The 24,706-nt window shown below is 47.6% G+C and overlaps 1 protein-coding gene across 23 annotated transcripts in view; it reads right to left on the bottom strand.

Moving 5' to 3' along the window:
- Positions 1–14,796: 14,796 nt before the first annotated feature.
- BCAS1 (brain enriched myelin associated protein 1) overlaps positions 14,797–24,706 on the bottom strand; it is a 99,609-nt gene continuing 89,699 nt past the window's right edge. For 12 of the 23 annotated variants that reach the window (XM_086331262.1, XM_086331265.1, XM_086331267.1 and 9 more), the window contains 3 exons: positions 23,639–23,704; positions 17,413–17,682; positions 14,797–15,968 (listed from right to left, as the gene is read on the bottom strand). In XM_086331262.1, the coding sequence (XP_086187388.1) occupies positions 15,894–15,968; positions 17,413–17,682; positions 23,639–23,704 (411 nt within the window). In that variant the 3' untranslated portion in view covers positions 14,797–15,893. Of the gene's footprint in view, positions 15,969–17,412; positions 17,805–23,638; positions 23,705–24,706 lie in introns of those variants that run through there. The other 11 variants (XM_086331263.1, XM_086331268.1, XM_086331269.1 and 8 more) reach the window with 3 other exon arrangements.

Raw genomic sequence — 24,706 nt, 5'->3', positions numbered from 1 at the left:
CATGGGGTTTGCTTCTCATTCAACATCACTCCTATGACCAGCATCCCAACTCTTCTGATGTAGAGAAGTCTAGAAAGATTTTGATAGGAAATTAAAATTGATTGGTAGGATAGACCAGAATATCTGTATAAAGGCAACACACTCCTGGGGAGAAAATGTTGCTTGAAATAGGAAACAAAGGAAGGTCTGCCAGCGGAGAGATGGTTAAGTATGTTCGTGTAAGAGTCTGTGGGGTAGGCTCTTATGTGGTTATTAAAAATCACATTTTCCAAGTTTTTAAATTGGAAAACATGCAGAAATGCTAGTAATCCAATGTTTGATTTTAAAAATGCTTGCCACAAAACTTTATGTGCAGTTGAGTCCAGTTGCAGTTTACAAAAATAAGTCTATCTGCATGAGGGGAAAAAAGAAGGAAGCGTTCATTTGGCAACAGTGTTTTTCCCTGGGTGATGGGGAAATTGGTGATTTTATTTTTCATGCATTTCTGTTGAAACGACAATTTTCTATTGAAAACAGGACTGCTTTTTTAATTCCCCAAAAGAACTGTTTTTAAAAACCGTCGTTGGAAAATCATCTCTGAGGGACGACAGCCAAGGGAGGATTCCTGTTTGGCGAAGAAGCAGACAGGCAGGTCCCAAGCAGCCTTTGGGGGACTTTCCCCCACTTTTGCCCAAATGTCAAATGTCGGGCATTCACACGGTTAAAAACGACCTAAAATGAGCAACTTCCCCACTGCTGGATGACAAGCGTCAAGCCCTCTGCCCCTCCCATCCCAGGGGGCTGTTGTGAGTTCTTATATTTATAAGAGAAAACACGGAACTTGAGTGGGCTGAAGCCACAGGCTGGCAGCAGAGATCTGGTCCTTGTCTCCTTGGACAGACCCTGGAATCCTTCTGGAACACGCAGGATACGTATGAACATGATGGAGCAGAACACAGTTCTCTCCCTCCTGCAGAATCCCACTTCTTCCCACCAACATGGCAGGAAGCAAAACAACCTCACGGTTAAGCCTGTAAACTTTGGAATCAAGCAAACCTGTGTGCAATCTTTGCGTGTTTTTTTTTTTTTAACCTAACCGTTCTGCGGCTTCCAACAAATTCTGCAACTTCTTTGTACTTTTGTTTACTCCTGTGCAAAATGGTGAGAAGATCACCACCACATTGGGTTCCTTTGAAGATGAAATAGGATAAAATACAGAGAGTGGACATGTGCAACCCTATGGACTGTAGATTTTTATTCTCGGATTACCTGTTTTCTTCTCACCCTACCTTAGGGCCGTCATTCATGGGATGAAATAAGAAAGGATGGTTTGGGGAGAAAGATACTCTTGGTGACCTGCAGATTTTCTTGTGAAAAGTGAAACCTCCCAGTTCCAGGTTGGCGTCCGTTGTTGGTAGCCAGGTTGGCTCCAGCCAATGAACCAATTTACTGAGCACTGTTACTTGCTAGGATGGCTTCCCTGATGGCTCAGGCGGTAAAGAATCCTCAGGCAATGTGGGAGGCCTGAGTTTGATTCCTGGGCTGGGAAGAACTCCTGGAGGAGGGAATGGCAACCCACTCCAGTATTCTTGTCTGGAAAATTCCATGGACAGAGTAGTCTGGAGGGCTACAGACCATGGGGTCGCAAACAGTCAGACACGACTAAGTGACTAACACCTGCTAGGCAGTGAGCTTGAGCCCTCTTATGGGTGTATGACTGGCGTCCACATAGATGATATTATCCCGTTATGTTTTATTCAAATAAGTCCTTTGAATAAGCCACTTCTCACCACCTCTTCAGCAATGACGCTAGTCTCAGTTACCATCTTCTCCCAAGAAGTCACAGCAGGAGCCTTCTCCTTGGCCTCCCCTCTTGCACTCTTTCCATTTCCAGTGAACTTTGGAGTCAACCAGAACAGGAGAACAACCAATCTGGAGAGAGAGTACTGTTACATAGCGGGGCCCAGGGACTCTGGAATCAGGGACTGGATCCTGCCTTGCTCAGTTAGTTGCTAACATACCTTCAGTCACAAGGTAGCCCCTGACAAAGGTGCTTTCCACGCCCCTGGTTGCGGGCCCCGAGGACACCAGACTCGCCTTCACCCATCACCCGTCACCCGTCACTGCTGAGACAAGCGGATGTCGAGTGCAGCTGGCTGTCTCTGATCGCTAGGGAAGTGCCTTCACTTAAGCAGACTGCTGTCATTGCTCCTTCCTCTCTGTTCCACCAGCTCAACGAGAGAGAAATTCACCCACCCAACACACCCTAAGATTTGAGGGGGCTTCTGCTTCAGGAAACGTACTATATAGCCGAGAATCTCGCTCTGCAGCCTGTTAAAGCCAGCCTTTGGGTTAACCAGATGTCTGATGAGCATTTTTAAAAAAACACGTGTCTGCTTAAAGTGGAAGTACTGTTGCTTTTGTTTACAAATACATCAAAACACTCATATCTTTTATTGATCTGTGCGGAGGGAGTTGTGGGTTTTCAATGTTTTCTGAAAGAGTGAAAAGCGAATACCTCAAAACGAAAATAGGATCACACATGGTTTAATCATCTTGTGCAGTTCATTTTATTACAACCTGATCTTATAGAAGGAATCCCATTTTGGCTTAATCTTTTGGGGCTTCCTGCTCAGCTAACTTGAAGGTTTAGCTTGGGATGTTTAATTCCATAGTCTATGATCATTTTAGGAAATTTACAAAAAAGGCAAAACACGATATATACAACGACTCACTGTGGTGGAGTTCAAAGCAGAGTGATCTGTAGTAATTCTACGCACGACAGTACAGCAAAGAAAAGTGGCTCAGCCAAGCTCGCACACTGACACGAGAAGTCCTAGCGCCATAGAGCTTAGAGCCACGCATCTTATGAAAAAACATAAGTGGAATGTACACGCGATGATTATAACATCACATCATATCATAGAGCTTGCGTGTACAAAGCATGGGCTTCCCCGGTGGGCTTCCCCGTTAGAGAAGCTGCCTGCCAATGCAGGAGACATAAGAGAGGTGAGTTCAATCCCTGGGTTGGGAAGGCTCCCTGGAGAAGGGAATGATAACCCACTCCAGTATTGCCTGGATAAATCCCATGGACAGAGGAGCCTCGTGGGCTACAGTCCACAGGGTCGCAAAGAGTTGGACACAACTGAAGTGACTTGGCCACGTGAACAAAGCATAATATAAAATAGTTTGCATTGAACTGGATAGTCAGGCAGTCAATATGCATTTTATTAATCACCTGCTGTTTGCAAGGTACTTTCATAACTATGAAATAATCTATATAAAAAAAATCTGAAGGGAGTATGTAAAAATAAGGCTGAGTCAGGAAGATGGGATTATCATGGGTTCTTTGTCTTTATTCTCCCATAATATTGAAACATATATGATTTCAAATGGTGCCTTATTAAACTTAGAAGTTTGCACAGCAAGGGAAACCATCAACAAAACAAAAAGACAACCTACTTTTCCTGAATGGGAAAAAAATATTTGCAAATGATATGATTGATAAGGGGTTAATATCCAAAATATATATAAATGGCTCATGTGACTCAACATAAAAAAACAACCATATTAAAAGTGGGCAGAAGGCCTGAGTAGACATTTTTCTAAAGAAGACATGCACATGGCTAAGAGGCACATGAAAAAACGCTCACTAATCATCTGAGAAAATGCGACTCAAAACCACAATGAGAGATCACCCCCTACCTGTCAGAATGTCTGTTATCAAAAAGAACAGAATTAACAAACGTTGGCAAGGATATGGGGGAAAGGGAGCCCTCATACACCGGTGGTGGGAATGGAAACGTAAATTGGTGTAGCCACTACGGAAAGCGCATGGAAGTTTCCCAAAAAACTAAAAGTAGAGTTACCAGCAATCCCACTCCTGGGTGTATATCTGAAACACACACACACACACTAGTTTGAAAAGATAGATGAGTCCCAGTGCAAGATTTATAATTACAAGCATGATTTACAAATGCCAAGATACGGAAGCAAGCTAAGTGTCCAAAAGAGGTGGATAAAGAAGACGCAGGACATAAACAGACACAATGAAATACGACTCAGTCAGAATAAAGCGCGAAGTTTTGTCTTCTGCAACAACATGGATGGATTTAGAGAGCATTATGCTAAATGAAATAAGCCAGACAGAGAAGGACAAATATATATGGTGCATAGGGCATATTTGCATATATACACATATATACACACCCCCACCTATACTTGGATCTAGAAATAAACTAGTGACTCTAGCAAAAAAGCAACAGACTCAGAGAAACAGAGAACAAGGCAGTGACTGCCAGCAGGGAGAGGGAAGGGCAGAGGGCCGTCCAGGCGTGGGGAGTAAGAGTTCCAAACCACTACGTACAGAGTGAGCTATAAGGAAATGTTGTGCAACACAGGGGATCTTTAAAGAATATTTGATTTCAGTATTTTTTTTTAAAGGATAAAAATATTTGAAGCAGCATAATGATAAGAGTTGAAAACGCTGATTTTGTGCTAACTTAGTCTCAGGCACTGCCCTGAGCAGGCTGTGAATTTGATCTGGTACTTCTACAGTGATGGTATTATCAGTAACATCACTGCCATTTTACAGTGAAGAGACTGAGATAAGATGTTTTTTGTAAGCCCAATGTCTCAGAGATGGTTCATAGGAGAACTGAGTCCCAGAGTGTCCTTGATGACTACTTCAAACCTATCCACAAGGGGCTGGAACACAACTGGGCACGTGAGAGTTCCTGGATATCTGGCCTTGCAAGGGCTCTGCTTTTCTTACCACTCTCCCAGACCCAGACTCACAACTGATACTCAATTGGTCAATGAATAAACCAATCCCTCTTTGAAAAAGGAGGCCAGGAATTGGGTCACCCACTTCATTTTTTTCAGAAGTGTTTGTCAACACCATGGAACTTGTAAAGAGTTATTTCTTTGTGTCCACCATTCCAAACTGAAACAGATAATGCCTACTCAGTTCACAAGACAAGCAAATACTTAAACTGAGAAGACAGTGATAAAACCAGGGGCTTGTTTCACTCTGGGAATATTCCAGAAACCAAGTTTGAATAATTGCTTCATGTTCAGGTGGACACAGGTTCATTCCCACCTTGATTCACACATAGAAATACTCCTATCTTATGAGTGCTACACACACACACACTCCTATCTTTCCAAAATGCTAATTATGCGTGAACCAGTCATTCTTGACTTCAGAACGCCGATCCTTCCATGTTAGCCCTGACTCCAGCCTTTCTCTGATCTTCACATCCAATCCAACAGCAAACCCTGCCCACCCCTCCTTCTAAATCTGAGACCTACTCAATAGGCCAGCACATGTCAATTTTGGTAAATATTCCATGTGTACTTTAAAAAGAATATATATTTTGCCGTTATTGATTGCTTTGTTCTATAAACTGATTAAACCAAGTGTATAAAGAGTGCTGGCCATTTTTTTTTAATTGCTACTAACTTGCCTTTGTTGGTTTGTTTTTTAGTTACTAACAGAAGGAAGGTGAAACTTACAACTACGACCGTGAATTTATTTCTCCTTCTAGATGTGGGGGTTTCTGCTTTATATACATCACAGCTATATTAGCAAGAGTGTAGAGTTAAAATTGTTCTTCCTCCTCATATCTGTAAATGACAAGGATAGAATAGGCTCTCAACAAGTGTTTGCTGCTTGGATCACATAAAGGGTCGTGCACATGTGCTCAGGCATGTCCTAGTCTTTGTCACTCTATGGACTGTAGCCCGCCAGGCTCCTCTGTCCATGAGATTTCCCAGGCAATACTGGAGTTGCCACTTCCTCCTCCAGGAGATCTTCCTGACTCAGAGATCAAATCCACGTCTCAAGTCTCCTGCATGGGCAGGCAAATTCTTTACAACCAAGCCACCTGGGAAACTCCAAATAAAGGGCAGATGGGGACAACCCAGAGTCTTCTTGGCTCTGATGATCTCCATTCATCCCCTGAATGAAGATGCCCGCATTTCCCTCTGAGTCAGAGTCAACAGCAAAAAAATAAAAATCTCCTATTCTGGTCATTTTTCCAGAGTTGCTCTCGGAGACTGCTGTGGCACCGAGGAATGAAAGAAACGTCACCACCACCACCCCCATTCCAGAATTTCCTGTCTTGTCTTGTGGTTGACTTCAAACATTTCACCTCCCGCCTCCCTCTTTCTCACCATCTCTTCTTCGTGGCTAAAGAAGTTACACATTTGCAAAGGAAATGATTAAGCAAATCCAGAGATCTCGGCCAGGGGGCCTGATTTTTTCAAGGCCCTCGTTTTCTGAGAGCTGAAGAAATCAGTGCGATGAAGGGTTTGCTCAAGCGTTTTTAGCTTTAGTCAGGACTGGTGCACAATTTCCTGTTTTTGTATCCTCAAAACTGCTAAGCTACTTGTGAACAAGTGGCCGAGAGAGGGAGGGGCGGGGGCTGCGAGGGAGGGTTGTGAGCCAAGACGGGTGGGGAAGGGCTGCTCCTTCCCCGGTCCTGGCAGGACTTCTGTGAAAGTGGAAACGTTTTTCGGTGTTTTATTTTTGTCGTTTAATGGCGGCGCAGTCGAGACTGGAGGCAGAGTCTCGGTTTCTAGACTTAAAGCTGGGGGCTGGAGTGGTAAAGGGAAGAAGAAACAAGTTCGAGCAGGAATTTTAATGGGTGTCCAAATGCCCAAACGACAGTTCAAACTCACAGTGTGCTGATAAGTGTGAACCTTTATCAGGCCCTTACGACGCGCCAGGCGCATCTGCAGGGAGGGTGTCTCCTTAAAGCCCGCGCAACCCGCGAGGGGCCTCCACCACCAGCCCCGCTCTACGCGCGGGCAGCGAGGCGGGGAGGGAAGTGCCTTTGCATTCCAACCCGGCCTTTGGACCCAGAGCCTGCATCCTTAACGTCGACTCTGTCCTGAAGGTAACGAAGGGGGCCGGGTTGTCACAGGGACCGCAACATACATGTTCACGTATGTAGATCCAGGGAGAGGGTGGGGCCCTAGCCAAAGCCGCGCCCTGGTGGTGGTGGTTTTTTTTCTCTCTCTCAAAGCAGGACCTCAGGTTGTGCTGGGCATTTGCCTGTTCGCTCTTACGTCCTCCTTCCAGGCTTGCCTTCAAACTACCTTTCCCAGGATCCATAGAACCAAGTGGCTTCTCGTTCAGGTCAGCCAGTGGGAGGCACTGGCACCAAGACAGTTTTTCCTCCCATCAGCACAAAAGCGGCGGCTCTGCAGAGCAGCCCTCCGAACCTGCTCTCCCCTCCCACGCTCTCCCGCCCCTCTCCTCCCCCTCGCAGGCTCCACCCCCTCTCCCACCCCCACCCCTCCCCTCCCCCCCACCCCCTCCCCCCCACCCCACCCCTCCCCCCCCACCCCACCCCTCCCCCCCCACCCCAGCCGCCCTCAGGCAGTCCTCCCCTCCCCCAACAGGGCTCTCCGTTTCCCACAGGACCACAGGTTCCCTGGTCTGGTAACCAAACCTCCCCCTGTTATCTGTCTGGCCCTAATGGTAGCTGTGGCTTCCTTCTGGGTCTCATCTCTGCGTGGTCTCCTTGTCACATGGTTGCCTTGTCAGCTCTTCCAGCACCTTTGAAACCAGTGCCGTATTAACCCCCTTTCTGTTAAACTACTTGGCCCAAAGCTAGATCCCCTGACGAAAGCCTAAGGGAGACACAGATGTTTGTGCTTAGATACAGACCCCGAGACGAGAGGTTGCGTGCAAGTCGTTTATTTGAGAATGGGTCCCAGGGAGCACGAACGAGGGAGGGTGTATTTATGAGTGTGTTACTACTGTGGGCTCTTGCTGGGGACCTCTGTGGAAACATGTAGAAGATCCCCCAAATATGGAGAAGCTGACCTATTTATGTGTCATCTTCCATGTCTCCTTGGTTGAGGGTGCCCCTGGAAACGTGAACTTTCAGGCATTTCCAGGAATCCTGCATGTGCACTGAACAAGTTCCCACAGCCCATGGAGGAAGCCATCAAGAAGAAAAGCAAATCATGGAGGGACCATGGACGTGAACGTTATCAGGGCTGTGGGTGAACTCAGAGCTGGGCTGAGGACCAATGGGGCGTCCACAGCATCTGCTACTATGGCAACATGGCTAATAAGCAGATACAACCAAGGAAGATTAAAGGGAGACCTGAGTCCCCTCCCCTCAATTCTACTTTACTTTCGAATGGAGCGGACACCAGGGAAAATGAACATGTTTTCTCTCCCTTCTTTCTCTTTTCTTGGATGAGCCAGACAATCAGGTTACCAGAACAGGGAGAGACAAGGATGCAGCTTAAGGGTGTCCTAAGGACTGGGTGGACTTGGAGCCCTTGAAAGAGAAGACATGCCTTCTGCCTCAGGCAGGTGTCCTGGGCATCCTCATCAGTGTGCTTTCTGAGCGCTTATTTGCCAGGCACTCTACTGACAAGCTACGAATGTGTTGTCTCATCTCCCTGGTGGCTCAGACAGTAAAGAATCTGACTGCAGTGCAGGAGATCTGGGCTCCATTCCTGGGTCAGGAAGATCCCCTGGAGAGGGAAATGGCAACCCACTCCAGTATTCTTGCCTGGAGAATCCCAAGGACAAAGGAGCTTGGTGAACTACAGTCAGCGGAGCCGCAGAGAGTCGGACCTAACTGAGCAACTAACACACTATACTAACAAGCTACAAATGGTTGTCTTATTACTCTTCTCATCAAGTCTAAGTTCCCCGATTATTTCCATTCTACAGAGAAGCAAGCTAGGGTAAAGTAACTAAAGATCTCACAACCTAAGGTCATAGATGTGGGTAATCAGCTGGACGATGGGGCTAAATTCCAAACTCACATATATGACACTTGGAAATAAGCATTCAAGCATCCTTTCAAGGACCAAAGCCATTTAGAGGTCTTGTCTGAGTATTTCTTATATTCTGTGAAGAGGTTTAAAGTAAAATGATGACACTTTATGGTGTCTGGTAGTTGAGGTCACTCAAGGGATCCAGGGAATATTAGTTGAATTGAGTTTGCATTAGATCCACCTGCAACCAAAGTACACATCTGATTCTGTAACCCTCCAGCTCAGAGCTCTTCCCTGGCTCCTTGCTGCCCACAGGAGAAGGTTTAAGCTTCTCACTGCGGGCTCCTTTCTGCATGTCCCTGTGGATGTGGTCTTGCCTCCTCTCCAGCCTTCACCATCTGTCTTCCCCACAGCCTCACTCCAGCCATGCTGACCTACTTGCCACTCCCTCTGTAAACGCTGGCCTTTTGCACTTCCGTTCTGTTGGGAGCCCCTTTGGCCATTCTTTATGAGTGAGTTCAGCCGTCACCTCCTGAATCGGCCAAGCTCCGTGCCCGTTAGCCTGAGGCAGAGTCTTCCTCTGAGCACCACCGTGCCCTGCGTTACTGATATTCCAGTTAGTGAGTTCAGCCGTCACCTCCTGAATCGGCCAAGCTCCGTCCCCGTTAGCCTGAGGCAGAGTCTTCCTCTGAGCACCACCGTGCCCTGCGTTACTGATATTCCAGTTAGTGAGTTCAGCCGTCACCTCCTGAATCGGCCAAGCTCCGTGCCCGTTAGTCCTGAGGCAGAGTCTTCCTCTGAGCACCACCGTGCCCTGCGTTACTGATATTCCGGTTGTCTTTGTGTCTGTCTGTGTCTCTCACAGACGCAAAAATACGCCTTTAAGAAGAGCTTAGTTGGGTTGCAGCCTTGGCTCTGACCTGTGTGTCCGCAGGCTAAGTTGCTTCTCCTCTCTAAACCTTGTTTTCCTCACCTGTAAAATGGGCAGTAAACAAGGGACTTCTTGTGAAGCACAATACCTGACCTGTATAGTAAATTCCAAGGTTAGCTGTGATTATCTTTGCATGTTCAGAACTGGTCTTTTTTTGGTTGACACTCAGTGAAGTTAGAGCTCAACCTTGACCAGTGGTTTTTAATTTTCCCTGCATCAGAACCACCTGGAGGGCTTGTGAGAGCACAGGGTGCGAGGCTCCACCCTGGGTCTGGAGGGGGCTGGACAATTTGCATTTCTAATTGGTTCTCAGCTGCCGCTGATTGTTATGGAACCACACTTTGAGGACCACTCAGCTGGGCACCTGAGGAGGGGAGACTGATGAGAGTGATCCAACACTTGGAGTTAAAGTCAAGCCAGAGCATAAGGCAACCCTCTCTCCAATAGACATGGCCTTAAAATACTTAGCTGTCAACTTACACATGCAGGCGCTATTTATTTGGTATTTACTGTGCCCAGGTATTGTTCACTGATGATAGAGCAGTGAATGAGACAAGAAGGTGCCTGATGTTGACGGGCTCACAGTCTAACGACCCTGGTCTGCAGGGCAGGCGTCATAATTGCTCAAGTCCCATCAGGAGCTTGAAGGGGCCTGGCCGGCTTGGGGAATGGCTAACTCTAAAAATCCTGATATCCACAGTTGCTTTATTGCTTACTGCATCATCATAGTCACCTTCTCAACATCAGTTTTCACGGAAATGGTGAATCAAAACTGATGACGCTGATCCTGTACTTCCCTTGTCTCGCACTGCTGAAGTCAACTCATTTGGGACATGGCAGAGCTGAGTCCCAGAAGATCAGAGCCAGGTTGTAACAAAACACCTATCACACAGAATGATAAACATCCCTACTGCTGTTGTCGTTATAACTAGCCAACTTGAGGACGAGTTTTCAGGGACTTGGTGCTAACATTCCCTGCGCTCTAACAGCCCTCCGGTACTGGTTTTTTTTGTTTCTAATGTACCAGCTATTGCACAAAGGGTTTGCCTTGCTCCATCTCAGTGCATGCTCACAGCAGCTCCACGAGTTATGCACTGTTTTTACTCTCCTGTTCAGGGAGGAAACTGACAGGGTAAGTCACTTGCCGTCTCCTCTCGTTGGGTGTGAGGGTGACTTCCACGCTTGGCAGTGACACCAACTTAACCGTTTACAATCACACTACCCTTAACTATTTACAATCACACTACCCTTCTCAAGCTTCTTCTAAGTCTGAGCTGATAAAAATGGAAAAACCAACCAATAACCATCCTTCCCTTTGTTCGGGGGACTGAGAATCACAGGGAGCAACGGACTCAGCAGGCTGGCCCTCCTACCCTAGTTCTCATCGTGAAACTTAACCACTTTCTAGGAGTTACCCAACAAACACACTCTTAAGAGTTGTTTCAGCCCAACCTCCTGGTCAGCGGTCAGAGAAAAGGGCCAGGCTAGAGATCTGGGATCCAGGTCTTGGAACTCCCTCCTGTGGCCAGATTTAAATAGAAAACCTTCAAGGAGAAGAAATCGCATGCAATCATGGCCAGATCCTGCTGGGGGCCATTTTGTTAAGGAGCGCACCTTCGGGAGGGGAGGAAGCCATAGAGTGCACACCATTCCCTCTCATTGTGAAATACAACAGAGGATGCTGTAAAGTCCAGTTAGGGCACACGGCTTTAACTTAGATAACTTAGTCAAAAAGCAGCCTGCAAACCATAAAGTGTGACAATGTGCCTTTGGTAAAAGTGAAAGTGTTAGCTGCTCAGTTGTGCCCCCATGGACCATGGCCCGCCAGGCCCCTCTGTCCATGGGATTCTCCAGGCAAGAATGCTGCAGTGGGTTGCCATTTCCCTTCTCCAGGGGATCTTCTCAACCCAGGGATGGAACTCAGGTCTCCTGCATCTCAGGCTGATTCTTTGCCATTTGAGCCACCAGGGAAGCCCAACTGTTAGCCTTACTTTCATAAAATTGCCCTGATTTGCTATCCAGGCACTGGAAATGGCTAGTTTAAGGGCCAGGGGGTGAAGAGGCTCCAGTGAGTGGCTTTCCAAGAGAGGGAAACAAAAGAGTTAAGCTCCTCTGAAAACCAATTTATGCCAAGGACTGGATTCTGACAGGCTTTCAGGCCAGTGCTAGAGATCTCAATTACAAATTTACAGAATTTGCTGCTCTGTAAATTCCTTTTCTTCCTAATGGAGCCTGTAATTTCCGGGATTGGGGTGGGGGATGGCTGGTGTCACTTGATTTCCACTGATAGAATGAACAAGGTCTAGACCAGAGAGGAGCTAAATTCTACTCACCGTGCGAACTGCCTTTTTATTAATAAAAGGCCGAGAGAGGGCTTGAGAGGATAGTTAAAAGCTGGTAAGGATCATTTTAGATTTCTGCAAAGCGCATTCCCTGCATTTGCAACTTGGGTGAGTTAATACTGGCAATCACCTTCCTTTCCTCCTCTTTCAGGCAGCGTGGGGAGCTGGTTCTGGTTTGTAAGGCTTAAGATCAGTTTGCGATTCTTTGACAAAAGAAATGGTGCTCGCCAGGCCTGCTCTCTTCCAGGCACTTTGAGAAGCAGCCAGCAAGGCGCAGATTCGAACCTGTTGGAGTCTCATTAAATGGGACCCCAGTGCATCTGTTTGCACACAAACAACAGCAATGCAGCTAGAGAGTCTGTGTGTGTGTGTGTGTGTGTGTGCGCGTGTGTGCAAATCCCTGATGATTTGTTTAAAGGGCAGGGGGCGCAACAAAACCACAAGGACTTCGCTCTCTTTCTCTTTTCCTTCCCTTTTTGGCATTTTCCTTGGGTGGCATGTGCCTCTCTCCCCAGCATGAATTCATGAGAGACCTCAGGGGCTGCTGAGAACAACTGTGGTTTGAATGAATTCTTTTACGGATATCAGTCCGGAGGTCGCCGTTGGCTGGAGCTGGCAAGCAGCATTTCCCTGTTGGTGGTGGTGGTGGTTTTCCCTGATGGTGGCCCGTTCAGCTCAACAGCCCAAGTCTTGGAAAGGCCACGCTTTGACACAGGAGAAGACACGTCCATGTACCCCTGAAAATAAATAATAAGTTAACGAGCATGTCAGCTTCAAAAAGGCACCTGTGGCCCCTCCCCCAGGTGTTAATTTCTTTCTATTTTGGGGTGTTCTTAACATTTTACTGTGGGTGGTTTTGGTATCCCAAGGGCATTCCTGGGTGCTGCCCTTTTAAGAACTTCAGCCCCTCTGTGAATCTGTGTCCCCGGAGCTTTCCCCACTCACTTGGGGAGTGGCCACTCTTTTCACCCCTAACCCAACAGGAAGCATGGAAATTAGTATTTATTGCAAATGTGTCAGGAATGGGCTCTCCAATTAAAACCAAACAAACCCCACCAAACTAAAAAAATGGAATTTTAACTTGCTTTTCAGGTTACAACTGGCTTTAGAATCTCCCCAATAATTTTTAGAGTCCTCTCTGGCTTAAGTTTTCTTAGAAACAGAACAAGCAATTTCATTCAAAGATGGCTTTCTTTTTTTGGCCAGGAGGATGGGAAACCAGTTACGGAAACTGTTGGCATGCTCTGCAGCAAGATTCTCAGCAGATAACTTCTTTTTAAAAGTTTGAAACTTTTTTCCCAGGGTGGGAGGGCTCCTTTGGCGTGAGTGAGTCAGTTTCGCCCTGGAGACATTTCTCATCAGGGCAAAAAGCCCCTGTGTGCAGTGAGGTGAAACTTGCAAATAACACTGCCACCTTTCTCAACAGACTGGCATGGCCAGAGCTCAAAGGTCATACCAGGCAACCCCCGCGGTGTTTAGAGACAAAGCAGTGACCGGCTGCCTGTTTGCCTTGAATCATCCCATGTGCTGTGATGGGGATGATGGAGGGAAAGTCATCCCCCACTGAGGTCTTCCCCAGAGGGTTTTTTCCCCTGATTTGGGCCAAGTTAAGCATGCAGACATGAAGCAGCATGAGGTCATTCTCCGCTGGGTGAGTCACAGACAGAGGAATCTCCAGGTTCAGGCGGGAGGGCTGGAGAAGCCAAACCCACCCCAAGGAAAAAGCCTCTGGTCTTTTCTGGGAGCTGGGCTCTCAGGCGCAGCCAGTCCAAGCTGGTAGCCGGCGGGTCCTAGGAGCCAAGGGCCTCCCAAACTTTTTTTGGGGAAATATTTTTGTCCTGAACACATTTTCCAAAAGCCTTTCTGCTCAAGCCAAAGTTTTCTTTGCCTAAGGTACGGACTTCTCAGGAGCAGGTGTTGACGCTATTTCTAGCCACAGTGCGGTGGACTGTACACACAGTGGCCTTGTCAGAGCCGCGGGGCCCGTGGTTCTGGGTCCGTCACGTGTGTCCGTTTGCCTGTGTAAGACTGAACGTGTGCGTGCGTCCATCTATCCCTGTATGGAAACACGTCCCTGAGTGTGTGTGTGCATCTGTGGGTGTAAATACGGAATATAAATATGGAAACACGTCCCTGAGTGTGTGTGTGCATCTGTGGGTGTAAATACGGAATATAAATATGGAAACACGTCCCTGAGTGTGTGTGTGCATCTGTGCGTGTAAATACACACCTGCTGTATGTGTCACTTGTGGGCACTCCGACTGACTCTTAACCTCCAGCCCGAGGGATCCCAGCTTCTCAGCTCAACTGTAGGAGCGTGCCTGGCCCAACACCTCCCAGGGTGGTCCATGGCTCTCCAACAAGGGGACAGAGGCCAGCCTCCTTGCCTGTAGTAGAACCAACTTTGCGGTACGAATCACACTCCAGGGCCCCCTGGGAGACCGAACGAAACTCCGCTCCAGCTGAGACCAGACCCTGCGCTGTCTTCCTCTTCCTCCCTTTCCTCTGGGAGCCTGCCTTCAGGCTCGCACCTGCACTGAGTCTCTGTGTCAGGCTCTGCTCTGTCAGTGTGGCCAGAGGCAGTGTGTATATGTTACACATCTGTGTGTGCACATGCATATGTGCAAATATACACGTGTACACATCTGTGTGCACATGCCCACGTATGAGGAAATCGAGGAAGATCTGGGAGAGGAAATAAGACGGGGAAGCATCGATTTTCTGACATGCAAGATAAAGCCATCTCAGACAGAGAGACGAGACCTGCTTTAAAAGCTGAACATTAAAAGATCGTTCAGATGTCAACGTATTTTTTTTTATTAAATCAGAAAAAGATACAGTATACATGATATCAGTCAATCATATGGCTAGGTTTTGAACTACATTTTAATACACCATGGTCCTATGTACTCCTCTGTACAAGTATTAAAAAAAACTCAGGTATTTGAATAATCTTCTGTAAATTTTTATTATTAACTGGGGTTATGGGAGGGTTTTATCAGAGCACATCCTGAGAACATTAGGAAATTACAGACAGACTTGAGATAAGTGTCAGACAGAACAGATGAAGCAAGCCCCTCAGCCATCTGAGAAACATTAATAATGTAAGATTGCAGAGACCAAATCTTTGTTAGGGACACGGATGCAGGAGGAAAACGGAGACCTTGGCGCCCCCTAGTGTTGCAAAAATAAACTCGCAACGTATTTTATTTGGTTTGGTTTGGGTTTTGTTTTTTTTTTTTGAAATTGTAATCCTCGCCCTTGTCACTGAGCCTCAAAAAGCAACTGTTTTTCCAAATCATGTCAAGTCCTCTCCAGTCAATCTTTTCCCTCTCGTCCATAACGTTCAAGGACCCTATTTGAAAAACAACTCTTATTCATTCCTTTGTCATTCCCCACACATTCCATTCCAGAAAATTGGCAACCTCCCAACAACACACAGCCCACGGTCTCCCTCCTTGAAACGTGAACTTAAACAAACGGATTTTCGCCTCTCCTCTTCAAGCCGAGAGGATGAGCACGCCTTGACTACAAAGCTTAATTCCTTCCAGCAGTCTTTTCCCTTCTGCAACTTACTTGCCCCTCGCCATTTTTCATAACTTAACCAGAATGCAGTCCTCTCTGCCCCTCCCCAAACCTGCTTGGGACCCATCTTCAGACCTGGCTAGTTAACCTGCTAAGCCATCTTTTCAGTTATTTACCAGGGAAGACTGGACCAGAGACGTAAATAATACACCTCAATATACAACAGCTCAGGCTTAATTCGGAGACAGACTTTCATGGGATGGCCATCAGAAGAAAAAATATACAGATGGAGAGGGTTTGGGGGGAAACAGAGTCGGGAGGAGACATCTCGGTGGCGGAACCTGATGGGAGCCGTGAAGATTTGTTTACTTGGATTTGCCTGCTGGTCCGATGGACACGGGGTCTGTTTGCACTTGAGCATCCAACATCCGCTTCGGTCCCTGGAGGAAATAACAAAAGAACGTGAAGATCTGTCATGTCAACAATAGCAATCACCAGTTATTTAGCATTTTATGCCAGGTGCTGTCCTAAATAAATACGCCGTATTCGTGGGTGGTGGGTAAGAGAATGGTCTCCGGTGAGCTGCCCGAGTTCCATGCCTGTGTATATTCCTTTCTAGCTTTGTGAAATCTTGGACAAATGACTGAACTCTCTGTGCTTCAGTTTCCTCATCTTTAGAATAAAAGGGATGACATTTATCTCAACGAAGGTGATGACATGTATCTCAGAGAGCTGTTCTAAGACAAGGCGAGTCCTGGCTTATGATGTGCTAAGAACAGTACCTGGGGATGTGGGGGTAGTGTAGAAAACCGTCCCCAGGTAGATCTAATTTCCATCAACCCTCTGTTCACTTTCTAACCGTATTGGCTGTTTACTTTGCTTACAAAACGTATCTCTGCAAAGTTCTCATGTAACACCAAGCAGGCTGCTTTCTATCTGAATCCGAGCAGGTAAAGAAGGACGAGAGAGGGGCCAGAATGAAGGCCGCCACCAGGAGGGCAAAGGTCACGTGGGGAGCGGCTGGCGCTGTAGCTTCTGGGGAGGGAGGCTGGGCTGGGAGGGGCCGAGGGCAGCTGGAGGCTCCTTTTCCGTAGGTGACGAGGTGGCAGTGGTTCCCTGACTGGTGACGGGCCTGCTGCTAGCATTGCCCTCTCAGGAGAGGGGTCAGGCAACCCCCGGGGAAACGTGCCCAGCCTGGAAGCCCTCGGGGCTGGACTGGATCCTTGCAAAGTGGCAGGAAAGCCCTCCCTTCTTCACCACTGTTGGAGTCTCGTGACAACAGGAAGATGGAGGGATTAAGGAAGAAGCGTTTCTACCCCAAAGGGATGTTGCCATCATTAAAGAGGTGACGAATGCAAGGAAGCCTGGCCTCAGACAAAGGGCTCGGTGGCGTGAACAAGACTTAGTGTCTACCCACCGCTCACCATCTCTGCGGGCATCACGGTGCCAAAGCGCCATCAGCGCTCCCAGGCGGTCCGAGAAGCGTGCTGCCTGACTGTCTCTTCTGCTGCGGCCCCTCTTTGGCCATTTCTGCACTGTAGCAGCAAACCAGCCCAGGAAGGCTATAAGCAAGGGTCCAGCGTTTCCTGGCTGAACAGCTGGAATAGCTTCCCTGCTCAAGTGGGAGCGGGCCAGTACTCTGCGCAGCCCGCACAGCTGGCTGAGCTGCCCACGGCCCGAAACGGAGCTCCTGTTTTCCGCCCTGCGCCAGCACCTCACGCACCTGCACGCACCGGGTTCTCTGCCCCTGGCCCCCAGCAGGCGCTCAGGGTTTGTCTGGCAAAGGTCTGGCCACCTGGTGGCCAGCCAGCTGGTCGCCTTTGGAGGCGGGACCCACAGCCGGGGCCCAAAAGCCCCGAGAGGGGAGGCGCCCCGACTACCCACCAGGCCCTTGAAGAAGCCCCCGAGGGACTGCCGCCGCTTCTCGGGTCTCTTCTGGGGCTTGTCCCCGTTCGGCAGCGAGTTCGCCTCTGCGGCAGCCGGCTCCACGCCCAGGGCCGGCTCTTTGGCTTCCTGCCTGTTGCCCTTCTGCTTGTTGGTCTCCGCGGCTGCCTTCTTGTCCTTGGACGGGCCCTCTTTGCCTTTCTGGCCTGCAGCTGCAGCTGCCGCTTCCGGCTGTGGCGGAGCGACCACCTTCTCCGTGGGGTCCGAGGTCTAGAGCAAGTTCAAACAAAGTGCATTTTTAGTGGCGGCAAGACAACACTCAGGAGCAGGTGAATAAATACGTTCAGACAGAGATGTTCAAAGGTTGGATGGTGTCTGTGTACTTGTGAGTCCTGGATGAGATGGAAAAAAATAAGAAAAGATGTGTAAATACTTTCATGGTATGAAATCACAGAGGGGACATTTATTTACCAATCTGATCATTCATTCACTGATGAATGCTTCCCTGGCAAGCATTTTTTACTCCTTCTAGAACTACAAGCTGGGTTTTCCTTGGAGAACCACTCTTCCCTCTGGTTTATTCCCTGTGGTTTTCACACCTAATTTCATCCTTGGACAAGGACACGTGACCCAGACCTGGCCAACCAGAGCATTGTGTATGACGGAGCTGCTGGGATTGGTTCGGACTGGCCAAACACAGCTAAACCTGAGCTGATCTCAAAGCTTTGCCAAAACAAGCGAGAGAGAGGTCTGTTCCCTTTCCTTTGAGCCGGAAGCTGTGAAGATAAAAGCCTGGAGCTTCAGGAACCGTCAACACTTCTAGGAAAAAAATCTGCTTGAAAAAGAAACCCGGGGACACAGAGGAAAAGCAGAGATGAGAGCTGAAGAGCGAGAAAGGGAGAAAGACCCCACGTAGCGCTGCCATCGCATATGCCCCGATCTAGCTGTTCCTGAAGCCCCCTTTTCGCATGAGCCGGCTGTGAGAGGCTTTCTCCCACTTGCACCACGTGTGCCTTTCCTTGGGTACGCCTCCTCTTCTCTACATGATTGTCTCCCTTAATCTCTGGTGTGACACTGCCACTTCATAAAACAGCAGTAAAAGAAGGCAATTGTTTTATTTGTAGTTTTGAATGGACATATTTTCATGGTAAAACGCAATGTTCGCAATCCTACTTGGTTCCTATGGTTTGGAGGACTGAGGCTGCAAAATCCAAAATTCTAGGTAAATTACAGACGACCAAAAATCTGTTAGGAGGTCAAAGCCTTTTCCCCACAGTTCACTTGAACTGAAATGACACTGGGGGCCATACAGATAAAATAAAAATGTGAAAGAGGCTAAGGGTTGGGATAATCAGTGCTGACCTTATCTCCCCACTTGTAAAAGGCTGACTTTATTTTTGGGGGCTCCAAAATCACTGCAGATGGTGACTGCAGCCATGAAATTAAAAGACGCTTACTCCTTGGAAGGAAAGTTATGACCAACCTAGACAGCATATTAAAAAGCAGAGACATTACTTTGCCAACAAAGGTCCGTCTAGTCAAGGCTATGGTTTTTCCTGTGGTCATGTATGGATGTGAGAGTTGGACTGTAAAGAAAGCTGAGTGCTGAAGAATTGATGCTTTTAAACTGTGGTGTTGGAGAAGACTCTTGAGAGTCCCTTGTACTGCAAGGAGATCCAACCAGTCCATCCTAAAGGAGATCAGTCCTGGGTGTTCATTGGAAGGACTGATGTTGAAGCTAAAACTCCATTACTTTGGCCACCTGATTCGAAGAGCTGACTCACTGGAAAAGACTCTGATACTGGGAAAGATTGACGGCAGGAGGGGAAGGGGACGACAGAGGATGAGATGGCTGGATGGTATCACCGACTCAATGGACATGAGTTTGAGCAAGCTCCGGGAGTTGGTGATGGACAGGGAGGCCTGGCGTGCTGCGGCTCTTGGGGTCGCAAAGAGTCGGACACAACTGAGCGACTGAACTGAACTGAAAAGCCACCTAAGGCCAAAGAAATATTTCTCTAGTGTAAGAAAAACAGTTCAAGCAATGCTGGCCTAGATGTTGGGGAGACAGATCGGAGCAGGGGAGACTGTGGTGAGCTGAAGATCAGATGCCTTGTTTAAAAGGGCAACAGCTGCTCAGATCCACCAAAGATATGATTAGATTATAGCTCGGCACTGTCAGATCTTCTGTTGTTTTTCAGTGGAAACTTGAACTCGAATTACAGTAAATGCAAAATATGTTTATTTAAAAATACTGACAGCAGAAGCTTTAAAGCCCTGTTGACAGCAAACAACCACAGCGCAATTATTGCTGCGGCTGCATTTGGCCCACTGGGTCCACATTCACAACTTGTGACTCATAAAACTTGGGTCACAGAGCTTCTACGGCAATGTGGGAGTTTTGATTCAGAAGGTAGAGAGTAATCATTTCACATCAGTGGATCGATCAAACACACCTCTTAGACATGAGCAAGAAGACAGAGAAAAATTTCCAGGTCCTGAAGCCTTCCCCAGACTGCAGCACCCTGGAGGAAGGGATTCCTCGGAGCAAAGCCTCAGGCATCCAGGGCTCCCCAAGCAGCTGCTGTACCAGCACACCTCCTGAGCGTTTCTGTCGGATCCCAGCTGCCTAAGTTGTAGCAGATGCTCAGATGTCAAGTATGACAGGCACCCAGAGCAGACACTCGCCTTACAAGGAGGCAGACACCCCCAGCACGCTGCTCTGCAGAAAGGCAGAAAGCAGCAACCCTGCCACCCATGTTCCCACACCCCGTTAACTGGCTTTGCCCCACAGAGGATTTTAAGACACAGCGAGTAACTGAGAGCTCAGTGTCTGGAGTCAACAGAACATGGGGTGGCTCTGGTTCATCACATCCTTGCTGAGTGACCGGGAATAAACGGTGTGACCTCTCAGCTTCCTCTTCTGGATAGGAGTAACAATAGAGCAACGGAATCGTACCTCATGACGCTGTGAGGACTGCAGCAGCTGGTGATGGAAAGCCCACGGAGGACGTGGTGCCTGGGTGCCCAACACAAAGGGGGCAACTGTCTTGGCCTCTCTGGGCGTGAGGGCGTTCCAGGACATGGAACTTACAGCTTTAAAACCAGGAAGTTAAGTGTGCTCGGTTGTGTCCGACTCTGCGACCGCATGGACTGTAGCCCGCTGGGCTCCTCCGTCCGTGGGATTCTGCAGGCAGGAATACTGGAGTGGGTTGCCATTTCCTCCTCCAGGGAAACTTCCCGACTCAGGGATCGAACCCATGTCTCTTGAGTCTCCTTCGTTGCAGGTGGATTCTTTACCGCTAGCTCCACCTGGGAAGCCCCCACACCAGGAAAGTCCTGGGCAAACTGGGACGAATTGGTCCTCCTGGCTTAACACTCATTGGTGGCTTTGAGGGATGGGAGGTCCCAGTGCCGGGTACAGAGGAGGTGCTCAGGGAATACTTGCTGGATCGGGTGCCCCTGTGCCTCACTGGCCTCGTCCTGGCCCTGTTCATTCTGCTACAGCCACCAGGGGCTTTTCTCCCTTGCAGAAGCTGACTCTGAAAGCGGAGCCTCCTCCTGGCTACGCTGCTGCTCGGGGTGTCTCAGGGCTTCAGGGGCCGCGTCTTTTCCATCAGGTCTCAGCTTAGCTGTGCTCCTTGGAGACGCAGCCCCAGCTGAGAGAGTCTGAGGAAGCCTGACCCCCTTCTTGGGGAACACTGCTGAGTTTTCTTTATGTTTGGGATTTCTTTGCTCATGTGGAAGTGTTCTGACTCCCTCTGATGGAAGGGAAGCTCTAGAGGATAAGACTCCTCTGAGTTTCTTCTATCGCTCTATATCCAGCACCTCGCCTGACACATGGTAAGTCTGGAATGAATGGCCAGCAACTGGCCTTCCCAATGTTTCCAAAACATTTCCCTTAGCTCATCACTCAGGTGTGAAGTGGGGCGTCCCCACAAACAGCTCTCCTTTGATACTGTGTTTTTTTTTTTTAAGAAAGGAGCCTTCAGTGGGTCATGTCTATTTACCACATGGTTACGCCATCCCTATTAGCTTAATTAAAAAAAAATAGCTTAGAAGCTAAATTTGGAAACAATACATGGCTGAGTCCTTTCCTTCAAAATGAGCTAAGAGTCTGAACAGTGTATGATTGCTTTGTCATGAAATGCAGAAGATTTAGAATCTTTGCTTGGGGTTTGACCCTATACATTCTGAAAATTTATAACAAAACTTATTCACATCTGAATCATCTGAGTGCGTCCCCTCCTAGAACCCAGGGACGTTGGCAGGAAGCTGGAGGACAAGATCATCAGAAGGTCCCATTTGATTCAGACACTGGAAGCCAAGCCAGGCTGGGAATTCCTTGTGCTTTCTCTTTGTGGAAGCATCAGTTAAGGCTTTTATACCTCAGAGAGGGAGAATCTAAAAGGAGCAGAGACTGTCTACCCCTCCTCCTAAAATTAAACTAAACATTTGTCATCTCCCAATACTACACACAAATCTTCTCATGTCTGTATCCAAGACCCTGGAAAACAGAACTCTCGAAACATTCCTAGATGAGTGTAAATAGAATGACATTTCCAGCTCGTTCAGATCTCCAGTGACTACAGTCAGATTGTAGAATCAAAATGATGGGCATAACTGATTCACTGTCAGATTCCAGACAAAATGTACAAACACATGTAAATATTCCATAGTGAACAACAGAAGTTTATCATGTTTCCAAGACAGTACCCTTTGGGATTTTTAGTTCCAAAGGGGTCTAGAATATAGGTTTGGAGGAAGGGTGGGTATAGTAGTCAGTTAAAAAAGAAAGATAAAAACAATGTGAATGCTGTAAAAGGCAATATATTACATGTTGAAATGTGTAAGAGAAACCAACTATTATGGAAGTATAAATAATAAATTATTTAGTAATTGCTAGAATGTGTGTTTGTGTATGAACAACATTACAGGGTAGTAATTTATCGTCAGAAGCCATAATAGTAATGAAACAGCAGCAGAGGGTGTGACTTTATAAGCTGAAGTCCTAACCAGTGTGAAAGTGTGTGGAGTAAGGAAGAATTGGGTTGGCCAAACATTCGTTCAGGTTCTTCTGTAAGATATTACAGCAACTACAATCCAGTGACTCCTCTCCACCAGGAATGTTCTACGTGCTCCACACGTATAGATCCATCCAAATATGACAGCCCTATAAAGCAGTGCGTTTCCTAGCCCCATTATACAGATGAGGAAACTGAGGCCTGGAGGGATTGGTAACTTGCCTTTAGTCACACAACCAAAAAACAGCTGAGCCAGGATTCAAACCCAGGCAGTCTGAAGCCTGCAGCCCATACACTTAACCATGTCTCCGTATCACCAAAATTAGAAGAAGAATATTAATGACATTTTTTTGGAGGTATATTTCTAAGTTAAGAAAGAGTACAGATTATAAAATAGGATGTTGAGCGTGAAATGATTCCCACTGGGGAAAAAAAGGATATGTACAGTTATACAAACATAACTGTTTCTCCAGGATAGAGAAAATGATAGAAACAGCCCGCATGACCCCACGTCTTCCGCTCATCTATTCCAGAAGTAGCTGCTACTGTGTACCAGGCACCATGCAGTGTGATAAAAAAAACAGAACAGGTCCCTGGTCCCTTCCTTGCTCCACAAGCGCCCCAGACAGGGGTGGGAAGGGGAAGGGAGACAGACGACTAGCGGACAGACGACTTCCTGCAACGTGTGACGAGTGCCATGGAGTAAAAGAACGAGGTGCAGAGACGATGGGTGGGAAGGGAACAGGTTTTTGAGGAGGTGACGTTTAAGCCAAGATGTGAAGGACGAGGAGGAATTATCCATGTGCAGAGAGGGAAGAGCGTGTGTGAGACTTTACAGTAAGAAATAGCTGAGGAAAGCCAGCTTGTCCTTGAGAGTATTTGGAGTAAAGACTTAAGGCTAATTAATGTCATAAAGATGGGGCCCTCAACTAGTAGGAACAGTGTCTTTATAAGAAGAAAAATCAAAACACTCATTTTCTCTCCTCTCTATGGTACCGTACGGTAGCTCATGCTGATAAACACAGTAATGAACATTTATTGCGTCTTCCAAGTCCAAGACGGTGCCTGGTATACAGTAGGTGCCCGACCTAGAGATGTCAGATGTGTTGGCTGCGGTTGAGAACTGACTGGGCATGAGGCTCGAAAGAACCAAGAACATAGCAGCTAAACCCACCACCGAACCGAGGTTACAGATCACTTACTTGGTAGCTGGAGTCTTTCTCATTTATTTCTTCAGAGTGGGTGATCCCTCCATCCCCTTTCACTGACTAAAATAACAAACAGACAATGGCCTTTCAGCGACCAGAAGCACAGCAACAGGGAAAATGCAAGGGAAGTTCTGAAATGGATGACCTCAGTCATTCACTGCTGAGGTGCAAGGCCAAGAAAATGGAAGACCAACGAGAAACGCGCTGCTCATGAGACAGAATTCCCGTGCGGTCTGTAACCAGAGTCTGGCTAAATTCAAGTGTTGGTTTCCAAAAACAACAATAAAGGTCTTAAATCCTGAGATTATGTTATTCTGGGGTAAATAAGTGATGATGAAAATACTGATGTTGGAACCAGGACATCAGAGAACACACAGAATGTATGAGTTAGTAAATGAAGAGTAAACCGCTGGTAGCGTTTAGGTGGTGGGTGTTTTGTTGTAGTCCGTTTTGCCCCTTGTAGAGAGATGGGTTATGTTGAACATTCTCTTTTCCGATGCTTAGCACCCCCGCCGTGGCCAGTGGCATCAGGACGTGCTGAATGGGGTTGAAGTCACAGCTTTGGCTCCTTACACTGACAATCTAAGCTAGAGGCTCTACCAGCGTGATACTGGCGCCAGCCGCTTTAGCCTCTCCTGAGAGCTGTCCAGCCCAAAGGCAATCGAGGATCTGTTCTCTGCAGGTTAGACCCGTTCAGGTGGAAACTGGCTGTCTCCTCCCTCTAGGCTTCCTGCATTGCTCTACAAGGCCCGTCTTCTTGAGAACAGTTAGCAGGGAAAAGGGTTCTTGGTTATTATTTTGTTCCCTACAACCAGCTCCTTCAGGTCTCACCTAAAAGTTTGACCTCTTTGGGGTTCCTGGGGCCTCTAAAATTCGGGCTGTGTTGTCACTGACTCTCCTACTCAAACACGCTCTATAGTGTCCTTTAGAACACAGGGCCCTGCCCTCATGAGCTGGCCGTTAGGGAATGCTGAAAGGCAGAAACCAACCAAAGTGATTTTGTAAGGAAAAGCCGAATGGACATTAGGAGTCATGTTACATCCCCCTCGGACAGAGATTTTT

Source organism: Bos grunniens, chromosome 13 (genome assembly GCF_055505025.1).
Source record: "Bos grunniens cultivar Pamir isolate PY7600 chromosome 13, Bosgru_T2T1.0, whole genome shotgun sequence".
NCBI lineage: Eukaryota > Metazoa > Chordata > Mammalia > Artiodactyla > Bovidae > Bos > Bos grunniens.
The sequence above is the reverse complement of the archived record's forward strand: the minus strand, read 5'-3'. Positions and strand labels throughout refer to the sequence as shown.